Raw genomic sequence first — 17,372 nt, forward strand, 5'->3', positions numbered from 1 at the left:
TTATTTTTATTTTATTATTATTTTGTATCCTTCTCTTTTTGTTTTTGTTTTTTTTGAATCATGTCAAGTTATATAAATCATAATGGCATAAATACAACAATAGGTGAAGGAGGAATGACTTTAGAAATGGTATTAAATGATCAAGTCGCTCCTCCTTTTAGTTTACGAGATTTTACCGATTATTTGGATCAAACCTATTCCTTTGAAAATCTTGCTTTTTATCGAGCGGTGAAGGATTATAAAACGATGACTCGATTTTATTTTGGTCCCATGAAAGGCAACAACAACAACAACAACAACAACAACAACAACAACAACAACAACAACAACAACAACAACAACAACAACAACAACAACAACAACAACAACAACAACGAAGCAGCAGTCCAATTATCCAATGGTACTTATTTTACTTTTCGATTGGATCAAATTCATCAACTTAATAGAAAAGAAAAAACTTGTTTTCATTATTTAATCACAAAGTTTCATTGGATCATCGAAACATTCATTCAAAACAATGCTGTACAAGAGATCAATATCCCTGCTGATATGAAATCTCAACTACTATCATATTTGGAACATCAGCAATATCATCCTGCTCTTCTCCATCCTGCTTGCTCTTCTATATTGGAACTATTACGTGTCAGTGCCTTTATTCCATTTGCTACTGATCCACATCGCATTACTCATCATTCATTCCATACCTCTACTGTCTCTCTTATCTCAAGGACTACCTACAATCCTTCATCAAGCAATCATCCGTCCATTCCACCATGCTTAAACCATTCCATTTCATCATCATTGATTCCTTTTGCTCTTCGAAGGCAGAAAAGTAGTCCTTCATTATCCACCTCTTCATCCACTTTTTCCCATTCTGTTCCATTACCTCCTCCACGTCCTCTACCTTCATTATCCACAGTGCCGTCTTTATCATATAATCATCATAAGGATAAAAAAGAGGATGCCGTATCCATTACATCCGACAATGAAGACACTTTTTTCAAGAAACTATCTACATCTTTTCGTCTCCGTACTTCCTCTACACCACAACGATCTCATGGTTGGAAACAGATCAATATTCCAGATACTAGTATTTTCCGTCCAACTTGTCATTCCATGGAACAAAAGAAATCTCATACCACAACATCCAATACTACTACTACTACTATCTAATAATAATTAAACCTAGATATATATATATATAATTTTGTTTCATATCATGTCATTTTTTTATTTTTATTTTTATTTTTCCAAAAAAAAAACATTTTGAATAAAGAATATATAACACAAGACTATTTTTTTTTTCATTTAAAAGATAAATAAAACTAATGAATAAAAACTGCTACTATAATAAACATAATACTTGCTAAATAATATTGATCTTTTTCCAAATCATGTTTCATGTTGTTTCTTGTATTCTGACCAATATCGATTGACATCCGCACCATACCATACTAACAATTCTTCACCAGGTTCGATATCACGCCTCGTCCAACAAATGATTTGATTCACCACCGTACCTTCAACAAAGATAATGTTGGCCAATTCTTGATCATTCGCCTCGTTCATGTAATGAAATGGACATAGCCGTTGGTCAGGTACCGCCATGATCTTCTCTTCTTCTTCTGTCTTTGATAAGTAAGGTTCTCCAGTCTCATCCGTTGCATCTAACACAGTCTTGCGGTACATGATTGAGTATTCTGATGCACGACCTACATGTTCCTTGAGTGAATCAAATTCAAATTCTGTCATCGGTACACCAAAGTAAAATCCCAATGGACTGTTATAAGGTAATTTTCGTGTTGCAAATAAACCTTGACCAGCATTTGGAATAGTGGATATATCTACTCGTACAATATCTCGTAAGGATGTAGGAACGTTGCTAAGATCCAGTTCATGTAATTGATAAATTGGTTGTTCCACCTTTTCTGTTTGTGTCTCCTCCGGTTTCTGTACCTTGGATGATTCTTGTTGTGATGATGATGATGATGGTGATGAAGCGGTTGTAAATGCTAATGATTGCGGCGGATCTGACGAAGAAGTATGCCCTTCTTCCTTTATCGTCGTTTCCACTTTGCTGGTATCTTGGTTATTGCTGTTTTCCTTTTCATCGATTGTATCCTTCATTGTCATTGGTGATAAAGAAATCGTATCAGTGGTCATCAAAGGTTGTGTGATCAATGTTGTGTCTTCTCCATTTTCTTCAGTATTATTGATAATGTCATCCTTTGGTAATGGTATGCCAAAACAATAAAGCCAATCATGTCCAACTAGTTTTTCCATCCATTTTTTGTATTCTGCATATGCACTGTCAAAGTTGCCAGGAGTATAAGCCAATCGGAAATGAGTACTTCGACTTCCTTCAGGTTTGAAACCAACAAAATATCTTTCTGTATTAGTGGTTAAGACTGCTGATGCCGAGTTCTTAGGAGTCTATAATAATAATAATAATAATAATTTATTAATATGTTATTTGTATTTTATTTTAGTTTATTTTATTTTATTTTTTCAGTTTACCTTTCCACGGAAGACTCTTGGTAGATTCCTTTCCCGACTAATCTTTTCATCCATAGCCACAGCAGCATTAATCAAAGGAGTTCTAGCTAAACAGCAACCAGGTTGTTCGCGTAAAGCCAATAACATGATATAAGATTGAGTATGCCAACGAGGTGATTCTGAAGAGATCTGTCTTCTTCCAGGTTTGAGAATATCAGTTGAATCGTATAATGGGAATCTATAATTGATCTGTTTTCGTTTTCGTTTTGATCGACCTTGTTCGGGTAAAGATGTTTCCAGTTTTTCAAAAGTATCATTAGGTTCTTCTTCTATTTTTGACGAAGGTGATAATGATCGAGGTGATAATAGTAATGATTTGTCGTTGTTTACAAGTGGCTTTTCGTCTTGTTCCTTTGTTGTTTGTCGTTGGCGTTTTATTGGTAAATTATCCTTTAGTAAGTTTGTAGTACGAGTTTCATTATTTAGTAAAAAAGGGATACTTGACTTGTCATGCATGTTGGTATAATATATATATATATATGTGTGTGTGTGTTTATATAACGGAAAGTTTTATATATATATATGTTGTATATATAAAAGAGAAAAATAAAAAAAGAAGGAAGCGAGGGAGTTTTGCAGAAAAAAAAAAAAAAAGAAAAGAGGGCACAAAAAAAACGGAGTTTTTAATTTTTACACAAACAATAAGAATGCCCATTTTTGTGTTAACTGTAATGATCTTACAATATTGAACAAAAGTAGTAAAACTTTGAAATTCTGTTAAAATATGATAAAATGGAATCAATAATAAAATAAAATAAAATAAAATAAAATTGAATGAGATTATTTATTCATGCAAAAAAAAAATGAATAGTACTATTACTACTGGATTTTTCCTTATGGCGAGGATTGATGATCCATTTAATACCAAGCAGGATTGGGCCCAACCATGGCAGGGAAGTTCTACCAAGAAAGAATGTTCCTTAGAGGGAATGGCAAGCATGGCCAGGTCTGCCGTTGTGTTGTGGATGACAATGGCAAGTATTATTGGCAATGATGAATGTCGTTTCATTATCGACAGACCATAATCGATCAATCGCCGATAGAAGGCCATGCTTGCTGTGTATTGGATTTCGATAAGGACAGGAGGTAAACAGTTTTTATCGCTGTTTACACCAGAAGCTACGTTTTTCTTTTCTGTTATCGATCTTGCCCGTCTGTTTGTTTCGTTTTTTTTTTTTCTCTTGTTATCATTATGGTTCGTATTGATGTGCGTAAGCTACCATGATACAAAATGGCCTTAGTTCAACCATTACTTCTTTCATCCTCTCAGCAGTAGTAGTCTTTCTTTTTTCCTCTTTACCCTTATGATCGCGGTTAAAACGGTCTTAGTTACGTGCTGTGAGTCATCCTTTTTTTAATGATGAGGATGTACTAACTGATATATATATATATATATATATATATATATATATTACTTTATTTTATCAATTTTTGATTTTCATTTGAAATAGAATGATAAAATCGCGACAATGACTGACATTCGATTCCTTTTTCTACCTAAAGTGACGACATGCCCTTTTTTAGGGGCATCATCAAAGTCCCCGAAATCTTGTAACTTTTTTTTTTCTCACGGCTCTCTTTCTCTTTCTCTTTCTTTTTCTCTTTATTCCACTTTAAATGTTTTCTCGTCAATCATATAGTCTTCTTGCTCGCTCTCTTACCAAGGTATTATATTATTATTATTATTTTATTATTATTATTATTTTATTATTATTATTATTTATTCATTATATTCTTTTTAAACGTGTATTAGACTCAAGTTCGTAGTTTGTCTTCAGTAAGTTTATTAAATATATGATATAAACCTTATACTTATTTTTATTATATAGCCTGCGAATATTGACCATATTAAACGTGTTGGTGTAATTGGTTCAGGTCAAATGGGTCTTGGTATTGCATACGTTGCTGCTAATGTGACTCAATTACCTGTAGTATTAATGGATATTAGTAAAGAACAAACTGATCGTGGTCTTGCTTTTATGAGTAAGTATATAAATTATATATATATATCATTTATTTATATATTTTTTTTATATTCAATAGACAAATTATTGGAAAAGGATGTGGCTAAAAACAAGATGACATCTGAACATGCCAATGTTGTACGTGAATTGGTCAGTACTACAAATAATCTTCAATCTTTGGATAATATGGATATTGTGATTGAAGCAGCATCTGAAAATTTGAATATCAAGAGTGCTATTTTCAATGATTTGGACAAAATTTGCAAGTCAGATTGTATTCTTGCTTCAAATACTAGTAGTATCAGTATTACCAAGATTGGTGCTGCCACTAAGAAAGCAGATAAGGTAATAATAAAATAAAAATAAAAAATAATATTTATTTATATTATTATTATTATTAATAGGTGATTGGTATGCACTTTATGAATCCTGTACCTGTGATGAAATTGGTTGAAATCATTCCTGGATTAGCTACTGATCCTTTGGTAGTAGAACAAACCAAGGCTTTAGCAACTGCTATGGGAAAGACAACTACAGTAGTGAAGGATATTCCAGGATTTGTGGCTAATCGTTTATTGATGCCTTATATCAATGAAGCTGTGATGTTATTAGAAAGTGAATTTGCAAGTGCTGAAGATATTGATACTACCATGAAATTAGGAACCAATATGCCTATGGGACCTTTGACTTTGGCTGATTTCATTGGATTGGATACCTGTTTATCAATTATGAAAGTACTTCATGAAAATACTGGTGATTCAAAATATAGACCTTCTGTTTTACTTCAAAAATATGTGGATGCTGGTTGGTTAGGCAAAAAGTCAGGTCGTGGTATTTATACTTATTAGATTTATTATTATATAATAAAAAGAAAATATTAGTTATTTATTTATTATTATTATTATATATGAGGATGATCCTTAAAATGACAGATGGGTTAATAAAGATGATGTTGATGATATGACACGTGATGACACCAATAAAATAAGTGGGTAACTTGGCAGTTTCAAATAATAACATTGAAACACAAATATGGTAATTTATTTTATTGCTTAACATATCTGAAAGAAAAAAAAAATACTAATCTAGAAAGATACAAAAAGAGAACGCGTTCCCAAACAATGTTCAATTTGTATCAATTAACTTTATATCATGATATATAGTCATATCATTCACCTTTTTTCTTTTATTATAGTAAATATCCTTTGTCAATAGAATAAAAGAAAAAGAGTAAAAAAAAAAAAAAAAGGTAGAATTCATAGAGTGATACCCATTTTGGAAAGGTCTTAATATTGCCAAATAATCATGTTTTCTTCTTGTGACTCAACAGAAAAAAAGATTGAAATTATAATCCATCATTTTTCTTAGACACTTCCTAATATAGTAGTCATCTTTGTCTTTTGTCATATATATATATAAGAAAACATGTGCAAAATTGAAAAAAAAGGGGGATGAAAAAAGGAGAATATAAATGATACAATATATTATATTTGACACTATAAAACTTAGCCTTACTGGTAAGAAGGACCCAGAACTTTAAGTTGACTAATTGGCGTTGCGCTAAACAAAAAAAAAAAAAAAAAAAAAAAACAACAACACAACAAAAAAAAAAAAATCCAGCCTTTTTTTCTCCTTTTTTTATTTCCTTCCACCCCTTTTTTTTTTTCTCACCTATTTTCCCTTTTGCCCTCCCTTTATTATTGATTATTATTATTATTATTATTATTATTCTTTACAACTAAAAAAAAAAAAAAAACAAGTACTACGTATTTCTTTTTTATTTGTTTTTCTCTCTCTTTTTATCCTTTTGGTTTGACGACTTTGAAATTTCTATATGGAAGACCCCACTCGCCACGTTTATTCAAGGTAAAAAAGAAATATAAAGTTTTTGTTTTTAATATCTAACCTTTATGTTTTTTTTTTTAATAGGGATCTGGATGTGGTGATGGAGGAAAATAACAATATACATGAGGGTAAAAGTTATTTGGACCAAGTACTTGAACCTACTTCACTTAACTTTCTTCGAAACACAAAGACAACACCAACTAATATGAATGGATATACAACAACAACAACAACAACAACAACAAATACCATAACAACAACAGCATCTTCTTCTTCATCAACTTCTAATGGTCGTCTTCATTCTTTACCTCAACGAAGAGCAAGAGCTGGAACTATGCCTTCCATGATGTCTTTTGACTCTATATTATCATCTTCTTCTTCACAACCTCCTTTATTACGAACTGCTACTCATAATCATGCTATTCTTAATAATAGTATTATGACAACAACTACTGAACAACCATTTACTTCATCATCACCATTACTTTCTACTACTCCTACTTCAACACCACCACCACCTATTATGACTCCTGTTGGTGGCGGAAGACATCGTTCAGGTTCATTAAACTTACCTTTACCTTCTTTATCTTTTGATACTTCTCCTTCTCTCTTTTGGTCTGGTACAACAACAACAACAACAACAACAAATGCTACTACTAATACTCCTGGAAGTATGAGTCATGGCAACAATACTCCTTCACCCCCTTCACCTGCTACTGAACAATTATTACAAGGGGATGATGATTTTTCTATTGCACGGACCATGCGATCTCTAGGTTTAGAAGATGATGCTAATTCATCAAGTACAACTGTTTTAGATGAAGAAGAATTAATCAATCAATGTCGTGCTTCTTTATTGGCTTCTGCATCAAACACAACCACACGAAATCGATCTTATTCTGTTAATGCCACTGTTCGTTATGATCCTCCTCCTCTTCCATCAACTACTGGTAACTCTCATTTCCCTATACGTGGTCGATCCAATACTGTCAGTAAACCTTCCTTCAATTCACTTCAACATCTTAGTCATTTAAATCATTATCAACATTTATTGGATCCATTTTCCTCAACCTCTTCATCACAACAACAACAACAACCACAACAAAGAACTCGATCTACTAGTTTCGGTCAAGCTTCTTCTCCTCCTTCTTTTCATGGTATATCTCGACCTCCTTTACCACCTCATTCAATCCATAATACAAATGGTACATCCTCCTCTTCTTCTTCATCCGCTTCTTCCACTTCCTCTCTTTGGCAAATGCATCGACCTTTAACTCCTGTTATCGGTGAAGAAGAAAATATGTCTTTGGGTGATTCTGAATTATTAGCTAATATGGTTTATGACCCTTTGGCTCAACAACAACAACAACAACAACAACAAGATTCTATTTATAAACAAGATCAAAGTGAAACTACATTTATAGAGGTAAATACAAAAAAAAAAGAAAAGATATGATTTGAATGATACTTACTAATCTTATTATATAGCCTTATATGCATCTCAGTCAATCTACACCCACTAGTTTACGATCCAGTCTTCCATCTTCTACTACCACTGCCACCACCACCATGCCAGTAGCAGCAACAGCTTCACGATCATTATGGATTGGAAACATTGATGCCTCCATTACAGCAGAAACATTGACCATGGCATTTTCTCCTTATGGTCCTATTGAAAGTGTTCGACTCTTGATGGAAAAAGAATGTGCGTTTGTTAATTACTATCACGTGGAACATGCAATACGTGCCAAAGAAGATATATTAGGTCCTTTGGCTGGTAGAGTGGGACATTGTATTGTTCGTATTGGTTATGGTCGTACTTCTGATCCTTCATCACCGCCTTCACCACCTCCTCCTCCTGCTACGACATCTGTACCTTCTGTTACCAATCATACTGATAATACTACCACAACTACATCAACAATGACTTCTCAACAAGATCATCTGACACATCAAGCTACAAGAGCTCTTTGTATGTAAAAAAAAAAAAATTATCATCATTTTAATCTTTTTTTTTAAAAAAAAAATTCTTTTCTTTTAGGGTTGGGAAATATTCCTTCTGGTGCAACACCATCCATGTTAGAAAAAGTGTTTGGTAATTATGGTACAATTGAATCCATTCGTATTTTATCACACAAGACATGTGCTTTTGTCAATTTTGATACCATTGCTAGTGCAAGTGCTGCTCAAGAAGCATTTTTACAACATCATATCCATTCTTCTACTTTTACCAACGTACGTATTGGATTTGCTAAAGTACCACCACCAACCACGTCATCTTCAACCACCACCAACAACAACAATTCAACCATCTCTTCTCCAAAACATTTGACTTCGTCTACTTCCTCTACCACATGCAACAACAACAACAAATATACAACATCCAATCGTCGTATGAAAGAAGAATCAACAAATCAAGATACTTTACGTGATTTATGGCAATATATGGAAATGTTTGGTTGTACATCCAATGACAAAGTGATGATCCAAGGTATATAATATATATATATATATATATATAAAAGAGAAGAAGGATTCATTTTTTTTTTTTTTTAGGATTACAAACATGTTCCAATTATGCAGATACCATTCCTCATGTACCTGAATTTGGACCTCAACGTCAATTGGATGCCAATCGATTACGAGATATTCGTAAGAAATTGGATAACGCCACCAGTGCAAGTGTTTGTGATGGATATGCTATGGAATGTATGGATGAAATTGCAGAATTATGTAGTGATTATATTGGCAACACTGTCATGCAACGATTCTATGATAAATGTTCGGAAGACATGAAATTATCCATGTTGGAAAAAATAGCTCCTCATTTGGCAGCTATTGGGATTCATAAGAATGGAACTTGGGCAGCACAAAAGATTTTAGATACCATCAAGACACCCGCTCAGGTAATATAAATAATAATAATAAAAAAAAAGGACGACAGAGATGACTTATTTGTCAATTTTTTTTTTTTTTTATCTTTAGTGCGAATTGGTACGAAAATATGTTAAATCATATGTCCCATGTTTGATGTTGGATCAATTTGGTAATTATGTGGTTCAATGTTGTTTACGATTGGGAGAACAAGAAAATCAATTTGTATTTGAAGCGATGGTGGAAAACTGTCAATTGATTGGCCAAGGTCGGTTTGGTGCACGAGCCATGCGTGGGATTTTGGAAAGTCAACATATTACAGCACGACAACAAGCCATGATAGCTTCCAGTTTATTACAACATGCCGTGTTTCTTTCCACCAATGCTAATGGAGCTCTGTTATTGGCCTGGTTGATTGATACTTATAGTATTCATTTGATGGAAAATAAAAAAGAAGAAGAAGGATCACCAGTACTTCGCATGTTGGCATTACAATTGATTCCCTCTTTAGCTTCGGTGGCTATGCACAAGTTAGGTTCTCAAGTGGTTTTGAAACTCATCAATCAATCTTATGATAAAGAAGCTCAAGATACTATTCTTAGTGGCTTGGTCACTGATACCACTTTACATGCTTTATTCCTTACTTCTTATGATACCCCAAACAACAACAACAATAATAATCGTGGTGTGCAATTCTTCCAAAAAGTCATCTATAGTACTCATCTTTCTCAAGCAGAACAACAAGTCTTATGTGCTCGTGCTAGATCTATCTTGATGGATGATGCCTTGGATCATCCTATTCATCCTGTTCGTCAAGCTTTTTTGGATGAATTGAATGTCGTGGTAAAGGCTTGATCTTTTTTGTTGATGATCCGTTGTATTGTGTGCCTATGTGTGATTCTCTCTTTTTCTTTTTTTTCTTCTTTTCTTTTTTGTGTTTATACATTTTTGTTTCGTTTTTCTTTTTTCTATATATCTTTCTTTCTTTCTTTTTTTTTTTTTTTTTTTTTTTTTTTTTTTTTTTTAGTTAGTTTTAGTTTTTGACACATAGTTTTATTCCCTCATTTTTTTTTAAATAAAGTGAAAAAAATTCTCCTTTTATTGTCTACTTTTATTTTACAGTAACATATGTTCTCGATGATGTAAGATCCATTAAACATCATTGATCAACCGTCAGATGACATAGTCTATGCAATTTGAAACAGTGATATTATTTCATTCTTTTTAGACAGAAAAAAGAACAAGGATCTTCAATCATATCGAAGATTCAAGAAACAAAGGACCAATGACGCTTTGCCTTTTTTGGCGACGACTGACCACTCTTTGATGATGCATAAAAAGTGACAGGATGGTTTCTTTTTCCTTTTTTCCTTTTCTTTGTGTTTTTTTTTCAACATAATGTATGAAAGCAGTGATGCAAGTTCAAGTACTGAAGGTAGTGTGGCGACTTTACAACAACGTCGTTCGATTACCCTGTACGATGATGGTGGTGTGGATGATACAGAGGAACCCGATTGGGATCCAGATGACGACTATGATTACAGCGACGGCTTCATCGATGATACCTATGTGTACCCAGATGACGACAGCCCCAGCTTTGGCCACCCTTCGGATGATGATGATGATGAATATTTTTTATTCAGTTCAGACTCTGCAGAGGATGACACTACAGAACAAGAAACGGAAAAAGAAGATGATGATTATGTTCCAAAGGGAAAATTATGAATAAACTAAATATCCTTTGAATACTTTTTTTTTGAATTATATTTTAATAAAGTCAGTTGATGTATATATATATATTGGAAATGAGACAAAAATAACACAGTCTTTATTTGTTCAAAAACTAAAATAAAAACAAAATAAAAAAAAAAGCAAAATGGGAAAAAGAAAGAGAGATATACAATAAGATTGACAACTATGGACTATTCTAATCAGCAGGTTCAGGTGACTTGGAATTATGCCTTGATAATGGTGATGATGGATGATTGAGTGTCTGTGCTACTGATTCTGTTGTTGCCTTTGCAGCTTGAGAAATTTGATCATCGATACATTGTTTTTGATGCGGTAACAAGACTTTAGGAAGGTATTTCAATGGAGGACTTGTAGAAGTGGTAGTAAGATAACAAGCTAGTCTTTGTTGATGTAAATGTACCATTTGGATCTATATGAGATAAAAAAAAAAAAAAGAGAGAAAACTAATGTCAATAGATGCGTCTACCTTTATATGACTCACCTACCCGTTTTTGATCCAGATCTTGTTGTTGTTGTTGTTTGATACGAGATCGTTCTTCTTGGTCTTTTAACAAACTGGCTTGGATGGCTGATTTTTCTTCATCGAGTCGTTTCTGCAGTTTAGCTTCAATCGCTTGACGGTTTCGCGCCTGTTCTTGTCTTTGTGTATTCTCACTATTGAATTTATTCAAGGTGCCTAACACAACCCCAAACAATCGTTGCCCTCGTCGTTTTTGTTGTTGCTTTGATATATCATTATTGTTTTCTAAACGTGTTTGCTCTTTTGGTTTATCTTCTACCTAGAACGTGTTTTTTATTTTTTTGGTCAAAGTTAAAGAGTTAATATAATAATGTGGGATATCTATCATTTGCTTTTCTTTCCTTTTTTTTTTTTTTTTTTTTTTTACCACTTGTTGATCATTGACTTGATCAGAATGTTCATCTTCAACGACTTGATCTATCGTTCGTTTCAGACCGTTGCTGTCTGACATGATTCTAAAAGGAAAAAGTAAAGGCAAAGAGAAAAAGTGGAAAAGTTAAAAAGTTAAAAAAAAAGTAAAAAAAAAAAAAAAAAAAAAAAGAGCGTGGAGCGGCGAATGAAAATTGGTGGATCCAAAGAGATTTCACTCCATCATACATTGCCTTTAGGCTATTACATGTCAACCGTAATGATAACAATAATGAGAATATAAATATGACTTTATTAAAGTATGAATATAAAAGTGATGATCTACCCTATCAAGAATTATCACAATAAACCAGATGAGTGACATGAAAGTCAAGAAAAGAGAACATGTGTAGAATTAAAATAAGAGATGAGTAACAGGAATCCAACTTGATTGTGTATGAGAAGACAGTACATATTAATAAAGTAATTGATTTGAAAAAAACAATCATGGTGATGATGATGATGATGATGATGATGATGATGATGATGATGATGATGACGATGATGGTGTAAAAATACGCAAGAAGGTTACTTGCTTGTATTGTTAATCTATTTACTTTGATGTCTCTCTTTTTTGGTTCCTTAAGATAGAATCGAGAACTATATTGGACATATTTATCAGTGATCATCATCCTAAATCAATCAATAGTAATGATGTCAATAGAAATCACAAGTGTACCAATCATATTCTGTTCTAAAAATATAGAAAATAAACAAGATACCATCCAGTGACTGAACAATGATAAATAGTATCTATTATTTTTTTTCTTTTCTTTTCCTTTCTTTCAACTTTTTTTTTTTTTTTTTACTATATCCGTTTATTATATACATTTTTATTCAATAAAGTTATTATATTTTTAAATGCAGTCTTTTTGTTTTATGCATATGATTACGAAATACGCTGATAAGACAACCAGTACTCCGTTTGTTTAAACTGGCGATTGTGAACTTTTTAAAGCAGCCATAACCATTTATCGACCAGGAGAAAAAGACAACAATCAGTACCTACCACTGCCACCTAGTGATCTTGCTAGCTATATCGAGAAATATATCCCGAACTCAGTCCACAATTCTAGTCTTGGACAGATCAGCATTTAGCTCTCCAGTAACTCCCAACCTCGTTCACAGAGAAAACATTCGTTTTAGTTCAAAGTTGGTAAAAGTAGAGCCCTTTCGATCCTCAGACATGAATATTTTTGGTATGAAAACATGTGTTCTTGGACAAGGAAGACTAACCCTTTTTTTATTATTATTTATTTGGATGACATTTAGAAAATGCTGTGAAACAAATATTCAACCATGCAGCATGCAAGAAATCCATTCAGCAGAAACAATGGTGGGTATGCTAGGAAATCTTTTTGGACTTGGCCACATTCAATTTATGCAATCCCATTATTTTGGAAAAGCCCATGGCACTACGTACGAAAAGCACCCTGACTGGCAAAAATACACTGTGAACAAGACGATAATTGGTTCTCTCGCTGGTGATCAATTACCATCCAGCCTCAAGTCAACTGCCACCCAGAATCTTGTCACGATGGTGGAAAATATTTGGAACGGTCGAGTATTTGATAGACTCTTGGGCCACACTTTACGAATTTACGAATTCTTTTACGTTTACACCTGGCTCCAAAGCGCGAAGCAAGATATTCTGATCATGAACATAAAGTGTCCAATAACGAAGAAGCTCAGAAGGTAAGATGATAAAAGTATGATCATTTGTTGAAGCTTACTTTTTTTTTTATCTCTTTCTGTATACTTAGGTGAACAAGGTTCAGTCAAAGCGATCCAAAGTCCAACACCTCAAAAATGTCATTGCAGCTGAAAAGAAGAAGAGAGACAAGTACAACAACAAGCTTGAAACATCTCCATCATCCGAAAGCATTCAGTCTTGGTCAAAACGGTCAATCACGGCAATGAACGAATGAATTATTTCTCACAGATCCTATCCAATACTCTAGCAAAGAAAGAAGATATAAACGTAAGTTTTATCATCATAAGAAAAATGAAATTCCTGAAACCATCATGCCTAATCTATACGTCGCTTTTACTTGTATCTCTTACCAACGCTTTATAGGATACTACCATATCCAATGAATCCAAAGCAACACGGGTTGATCTTCTGCACCAGCGATTTTCAAGGTAAGAGAATGAAACAAGTCAAAGAATCACTCACACAAAAGCTTTTTTTTTTTTTTTTTTAGCTCGATTTCTCAGCAATCTCAGATGGTTGCCAATAGTGGAGACGTCCTCCATGAAAGACCTTTGGATATTGGAAAAATAATACAGCATGGATATCAAATGGTGAAATTTCAAGGTTTGCCGACTCTGTATATCGCTCCCTTTTTTCTTGCTAGATTGAATCATCTGTGGATGGGAACATGGAGAACGTCAAAAAGGAATATATGATAGAATAGAATCGAGAAGCTCAAGCATCCCCTTCCTTCATCGATATCGTCATCAACACCTGTACCATCTTCCTCATCAGGTACCTACAATCTAGGATCGTCATCCCTCAACGAAGTGACTATTGCTAATCAATACCCTGTACGATCCTCCATGGACACGCCACTAATATCAAAAACATGTATGTGGACGAGAAAAAGGATCAAGACAAGGTGTTTTTGATCCCTCTCCGATTATCTTTGGCTCTCATTAGGAAAGACTGCTACACATGAGACTCAAGAAGTAAGAAAAAAAAAGAACTTTGCTCTGTCGAAGTACTGATAGGCAATCATGAACATTTTCTAAAGCTTTTTTTTTTTTTTTTTTTTTTTGCGTGGGTAGGAATAGCAAGACATTCACGGAAATCGATCATGGCCACCACATGAAATCTTTGTCACGGCAAAATACTTATCAAGGGGAACATCCAGCATTTCGACTACAGACGCGGAGATGCCATGCATCAATACTTTGGCCTTCTCTTCTTTTTTTTTTTTTTTTTTGGTCGTTTGTATATTGATCTTATATCTACTCTTTTTCAAAATAAAATTTATATTGCTATCTGTTGTACATTTATGCTTTGCATTTTATTCATTAATCAATAAGCACGTTGTCATGTTTTAATATATTCTACTGACGTCTCTGGAGTGATAACTGAAAAAGCAGTAATGTGACATCCATTTTGGAAAAATATATATATATTTATTATTATATATATATATGTGGTGATATGGAATTAAGTTTTGGTGGTAGGTAGTCTCTCATAATTTTCATACATAATACCTTCTGTTAATTTAATGATAACTATTATAAAAATCATTAAATAAGTTAACATCCACCAAATACCAAGATTTCTTAATATTAAGGTGCATGCTATAAAAGCAAAGAATAATACAATAAACAATTTATGATATTTTTTTTTCAGGTTTTTGTCGTATTAAGAATGTTGCGCATATAAGTAAAAATATAGATGCACCTTCACCAGCAATACTAAAATTAACACTAAGTGTATATAAAGAAGGGCTTTCTATACGATAATGCATTAATGTCATCAAAGATGAGCATATATATGTTATCAAATATGTATAATCAACGTAACCTTTCTTGAATAAAGTTTTCATAAATAGGACACCGCAAATCGTAAGAGGGAAGTTAAAATAGAATGTCAATTCCATGGTAGACAAAATGTATCGTTGATATAGATATTTCGGTTCAAAATAAGCGACGGGGCGATAAATGTTGTCCATATAATGAAAAGTATGAATAACAGTGTGTAAAATATAAGTAAACAGAATAATAAATGAGTTTTTAGAATTTTGTTTTATAAAAAATCTAAATTGTATAGGTTTTTTGGATTTCATAAAATAACTCCTTACTAACATTATATTAGCCAGTGCTAATAAAAACGTCAAAATAAGGAATGTTATACGAAAAAGGGAAATATTTTCATCACCTTCATGTATAACAATTGGTTTATCCAATGTAGATATACCGTAAGTTATCATTGTACTTATGATAGTGAAATTCAAAATTTTAACACTCTTTTCCTTTCAATTATATATTCTTTTAATATATAGTTGCTGACAAATATTAATTTCCTAAATGGGAATTACCGCTGTGTAAATCTAAATAAATCAGCATTACATGTTAGTAGTTGAAGTTTAGTACCACCATCCCATCACTTTGAAGGTAGTAAATAGAAAAAAAAAAAGGTGATGGTGATAGATATGACTTCATAGGGTACGTATCAAAAATCGCCTCTCAAATCTGTACCTTGATATGTCACGATCTTAATCCTGTTGTAGCTGATCTCAACGCTGTTGATTTAGCTGATACCATGACCACGGGAAATAAAAATACGATGAGACTTATCATATATTGTCACGTACGATGTTTGTCGTAGCAGAAATACGAATGACGGTAAATATAGATCGATCGATGATGTTGTTTGTCGATGATTGTGCATATGATTATAAGTATAAGTATAAAATTTGGCATGTGACAAGTTGTTGTGAGCCATCAGATTTTATTAAAAATAAAGATAAAAAAAAAAAGAAAGATGAGGTAAAGAAATAAAATAAAATAGAGTAACAAAATTGGTAAAAGACACAAAAAAAAAAAAAAAAAAAACCAAAGAGTGCCATCAGCTGTCATCGCTAAAACTAAACTAACGTTTGTCCTCTTTCGGATTCACAGGTTCGAGTTGGCGTTGATGACTAGTACTTGGATGACTAGAAGCGAGTTATTTCCTATTATCAAAGAAAAAGAGTACCCATGATGCTAAAAGCGCTGATATCAAAGCATACCCATTTTCAACAGACTCATCACCTTGCTGCACACTTATAAGGTTATTATCATCCTTGTCGTCATTAATCATGTATCCAGCTCGATTTTCCCTTTACTTGTCAGTATCAACAGAAAAAAAAAGATCACGTTCTGCCTAGAAGGAAAGGGATGACGATGATGACCCATCTTCAGAAAAATAAACATCATATACCTCCGATACTACTTTTCTGGAGTAATCCTAAAAATATATATCTGATTTTTATTACTACGATAATCAAGGTAGATTAATGGTTGCCCGTAGTCCAGTGGAAAATGAATTGACTTTCAAGTGAACATCCTTCGGTGATATCTTTAGATCAAAGAGAAAGAGATAATGACGAGGAAACAAATTCAGTTACTTCCTTATTTCTTCACTGCTACTGTGTTACTAACGTATTTAATAACTGCAGAATATATGATTTAAAAAAAGAGAGAATATATTTAAAAATCAAAAGTAAATCATGAGTGACACATTATAAGAAAAAGGAATCATTGTCATGTAACAAAGCGGTTAAAATAATAAAAAAATAAAAAATTTATTGAATAAAAATGGTAAACCTACTGAAGTTTCCTAATGGACATAAAAAAAAATTAAAGTCAATAGAGTGAAAAGAAAGAAAATAAAATAAAAGTATCGCATATCAAAGGTAAAGAGGAAGGAAGCGGATCTTTGGAAAAGAACTATA

At 32.9% G+C, this 17,372-nt stretch overlaps 7 protein-coding genes across 7 annotated transcripts; 4 read left to right on the top strand and 3 right to left on the bottom strand.

Moving 5' to 3' along the window:
• Positions 1 to 46: 46 nt before the first annotated feature.
• On the top strand, positions 47 to 1,276 carry BX664DRAFT_385145 (uncharacterized protein). Its single transcript, XM_051549226.1, has 2 exons — positions 47 to 228; positions 484 to 1,276. Exons 1-2 carry the CDS (start codon positions 61 to 63, stop codon positions 1,171 to 1,173), a joined length of 858 nt encoding a protein of 285 aa, XP_051402229.1. The 5' UTR covers positions 47 to 60; the 3' UTR covers positions 1,174 to 1,276.
• On the bottom strand, positions 1,179 to 3,101 carry BX664DRAFT_330549 (uncharacterized protein). The gene is made up of 2 exons (XM_051544990.1): positions 2,518 to 3,101; positions 1,179 to 2,433 (listed from the first exon to the last, which is right to left on the bottom strand). Exons 1-2 carry the CDS (start codon positions 3,010 to 3,012, stop codon positions 1,393 to 1,395), a joined length of 1,536 nt encoding a protein of 511 aa, XP_051402230.1. The 5' UTR covers positions 3,013 to 3,101; the 3' UTR covers positions 1,179 to 1,392.
• Positions 3,102 to 3,316: 215 nt separating this feature from the next.
• BX664DRAFT_330551 (uncharacterized protein) lies at positions 3,317 to 3,734 on the bottom strand (the record flags this gene model as incomplete). The annotated part of the gene is made up of 1 exon (XM_051544991.1): positions 3,317 to 3,734. A coding segment is annotated over exon 1 (263 nt), but the record flags the coding sequence as incomplete, so codon positions are not given.
• Positions 3,735 to 4,126: 392 nt separating this feature from the next.
• Positions 4,127 to 5,505, top strand: BX664DRAFT_330556 (3-hydroxyacyl-CoA dehydrogenase). The gene is made up of 4 exons (XM_051544992.1): positions 4,127 to 4,221; positions 4,310 to 4,539; positions 4,600 to 4,865; positions 4,925 to 5,505. Exons 2-4 carry the CDS (start codon positions 4,437 to 4,439, stop codon positions 5,366 to 5,368), a joined length of 813 nt encoding a protein of 270 aa, XP_051402232.1. The 5' UTR covers positions 4,127 to 4,221; positions 4,310 to 4,436; the 3' UTR covers positions 5,369 to 5,505.
• A 771-nt stretch (positions 5,506 to 6,276) lies between these two features.
• BX664DRAFT_295693 (uncharacterized protein) lies at positions 6,277 to 10,214 on the top strand. The gene is made up of 6 exons (XM_051542163.1): positions 6,277 to 6,386; positions 6,450 to 7,791; positions 7,854 to 8,337; positions 8,407 to 8,856; positions 8,922 to 9,271; positions 9,351 to 10,214. Exons 1-6 carry the CDS (start codon positions 6,355 to 6,357, stop codon positions 10,092 to 10,094), a joined length of 3,402 nt encoding a protein of 1,133 aa, XP_051402233.1. The 5' UTR covers positions 6,277 to 6,354; the 3' UTR covers positions 10,095 to 10,214.
• An 832-nt stretch (positions 10,215 to 11,046) lies between these two features.
• On the bottom strand, positions 11,047 to 11,997 carry BX664DRAFT_358177 (pinin/SDK/memA/ protein conserved region-domain-containing protein). The gene is made up of 3 exons (XM_051548013.1): positions 11,879 to 11,997; positions 11,477 to 11,770; positions 11,047 to 11,400 (listed from the first exon to the last, which is right to left on the bottom strand). The coding sequence occupies exons 1-3, from the start codon at positions 11,960 to 11,962 to the stop codon at positions 11,167 to 11,169; spliced, it is 612 nt and encodes a 203-aa protein (XP_051402234.1). The 5' UTR covers positions 11,963 to 11,997; the 3' UTR covers positions 11,047 to 11,166.
• Positions 11,998 to 13,225: 1,228 nt separating this feature from the next.
• BX664DRAFT_348972 (uncharacterized protein) lies at positions 13,226 to 14,547 on the top strand (the record flags this gene model as incomplete). Its single annotated transcript, XM_051547588.1, has 7 exons — positions 13,226 to 13,459; positions 13,495 to 13,614; positions 13,683 to 13,691; positions 13,802 to 13,900; positions 13,997 to 14,061; positions 14,124 to 14,249; positions 14,337 to 14,547. The coding sequence occupies 7 exons, from the start codon at positions 13,226 to 13,228 to the stop codon at positions 14,545 to 14,547; spliced, it is 864 nt and encodes a 287-aa protein (XP_051402235.1).
• Between the last annotated feature and the right edge of the window lie 2,825 nt (positions 14,548 to 17,372).

Source organism: Halteromyces radiatus (genome assembly GCF_025201355.1).
Source record: "Halteromyces radiatus strain CBS 162.75 chromosome Unknown BX664scaffold_3, whole genome shotgun sequence".
Lineage (NCBI taxonomy): Eukaryota > Fungi > Mucoromycota > Mucoromycetes > Mucorales > Cunninghamellaceae > Halteromyces > Halteromyces radiatus.

Bases quoted from the DNA above. Each gene is read 5' to 3' on its own strand.
- BX664DRAFT_385145 (XM_051549226.1), top strand. From the start codon at position 61: ATGTCAAGTTATATAAATCATAATGGCATAAATACAACAATAGGTGAA. The intron at 229-483 runs GTGAAGGATTAT...TTAATCACAAAG, and splicing joins ATCTTGCTTTTTATCGAGCG to TTTCATTGGATCATCGAAAC.
- BX664DRAFT_330549 (XM_051544990.1), bottom strand. From the start codon at position 3,012: ATGCATGACAAGTCAAGTATCCCTTTTTTACTAAATAATGAAACTCGT. The intron at 2,434-2,517 runs GTAAACTGAAAA...TTATTATTATAG, and splicing joins CAAGAGTCTTCCGTGGAAAG to ACTCCTAAGAACTCGGCATC.
- BX664DRAFT_330556 (XM_051544992.1), top strand. From the start codon at position 4,437: ATGGGTCTTGGTATTGCATACGTTGCTGCTAATGTGACTCAATTACCT. The intron at 4,540-4,599 runs GTAAGTATATAA...TATATTCAATAG, and splicing joins TCGTGGTCTTGCTTTTATGA to ACAAATTATTGGAAAAGGAT. The intron at 4,866-4,924 runs GTAATAATAAAA...TATTATTAATAG, and splicing joins CCACTAAGAAAGCAGATAAG to GTGATTGGTATGCACTTTAT.
- BX664DRAFT_295693 (XM_051542163.1), top strand. From the start codon at position 6,355: ATGGAAGACCCCACTCGCCACGTTTATTCAAG. The intron at 6,387-6,449 runs GTAAAAAAGAAA...TTTTTTTAATAG, and splicing joins ACTCGCCACGTTTATTCAAG to GGATCTGGATGTGGTGATGG. The intron at 7,792-7,853 runs GTAAATACAAAA...CTTATTATATAG, and splicing joins GTGAAACTACATTTATAGAG to CCTTATATGCATCTCAGTCA.
- BX664DRAFT_358177 (XM_051548013.1), bottom strand. From the start codon at position 11,962: ATGTCAGACAGCAACGGTCTGAAACGAACGATAGATCAAGTCGTTGAA. The intron at 11,771-11,878 runs GTAAAAAAAAAA...AACACGTTCTAG, and splicing joins AAGTCAATGATCAACAAGTG to GTAGAAGATAAACCAAAAGA. The intron at 11,401-11,476 runs GTAGGTGAGTCA...TATCTCATATAG, and splicing joins AAGATCTGGATCAAAAACGG to ATCCAAATGGTACATTTACA.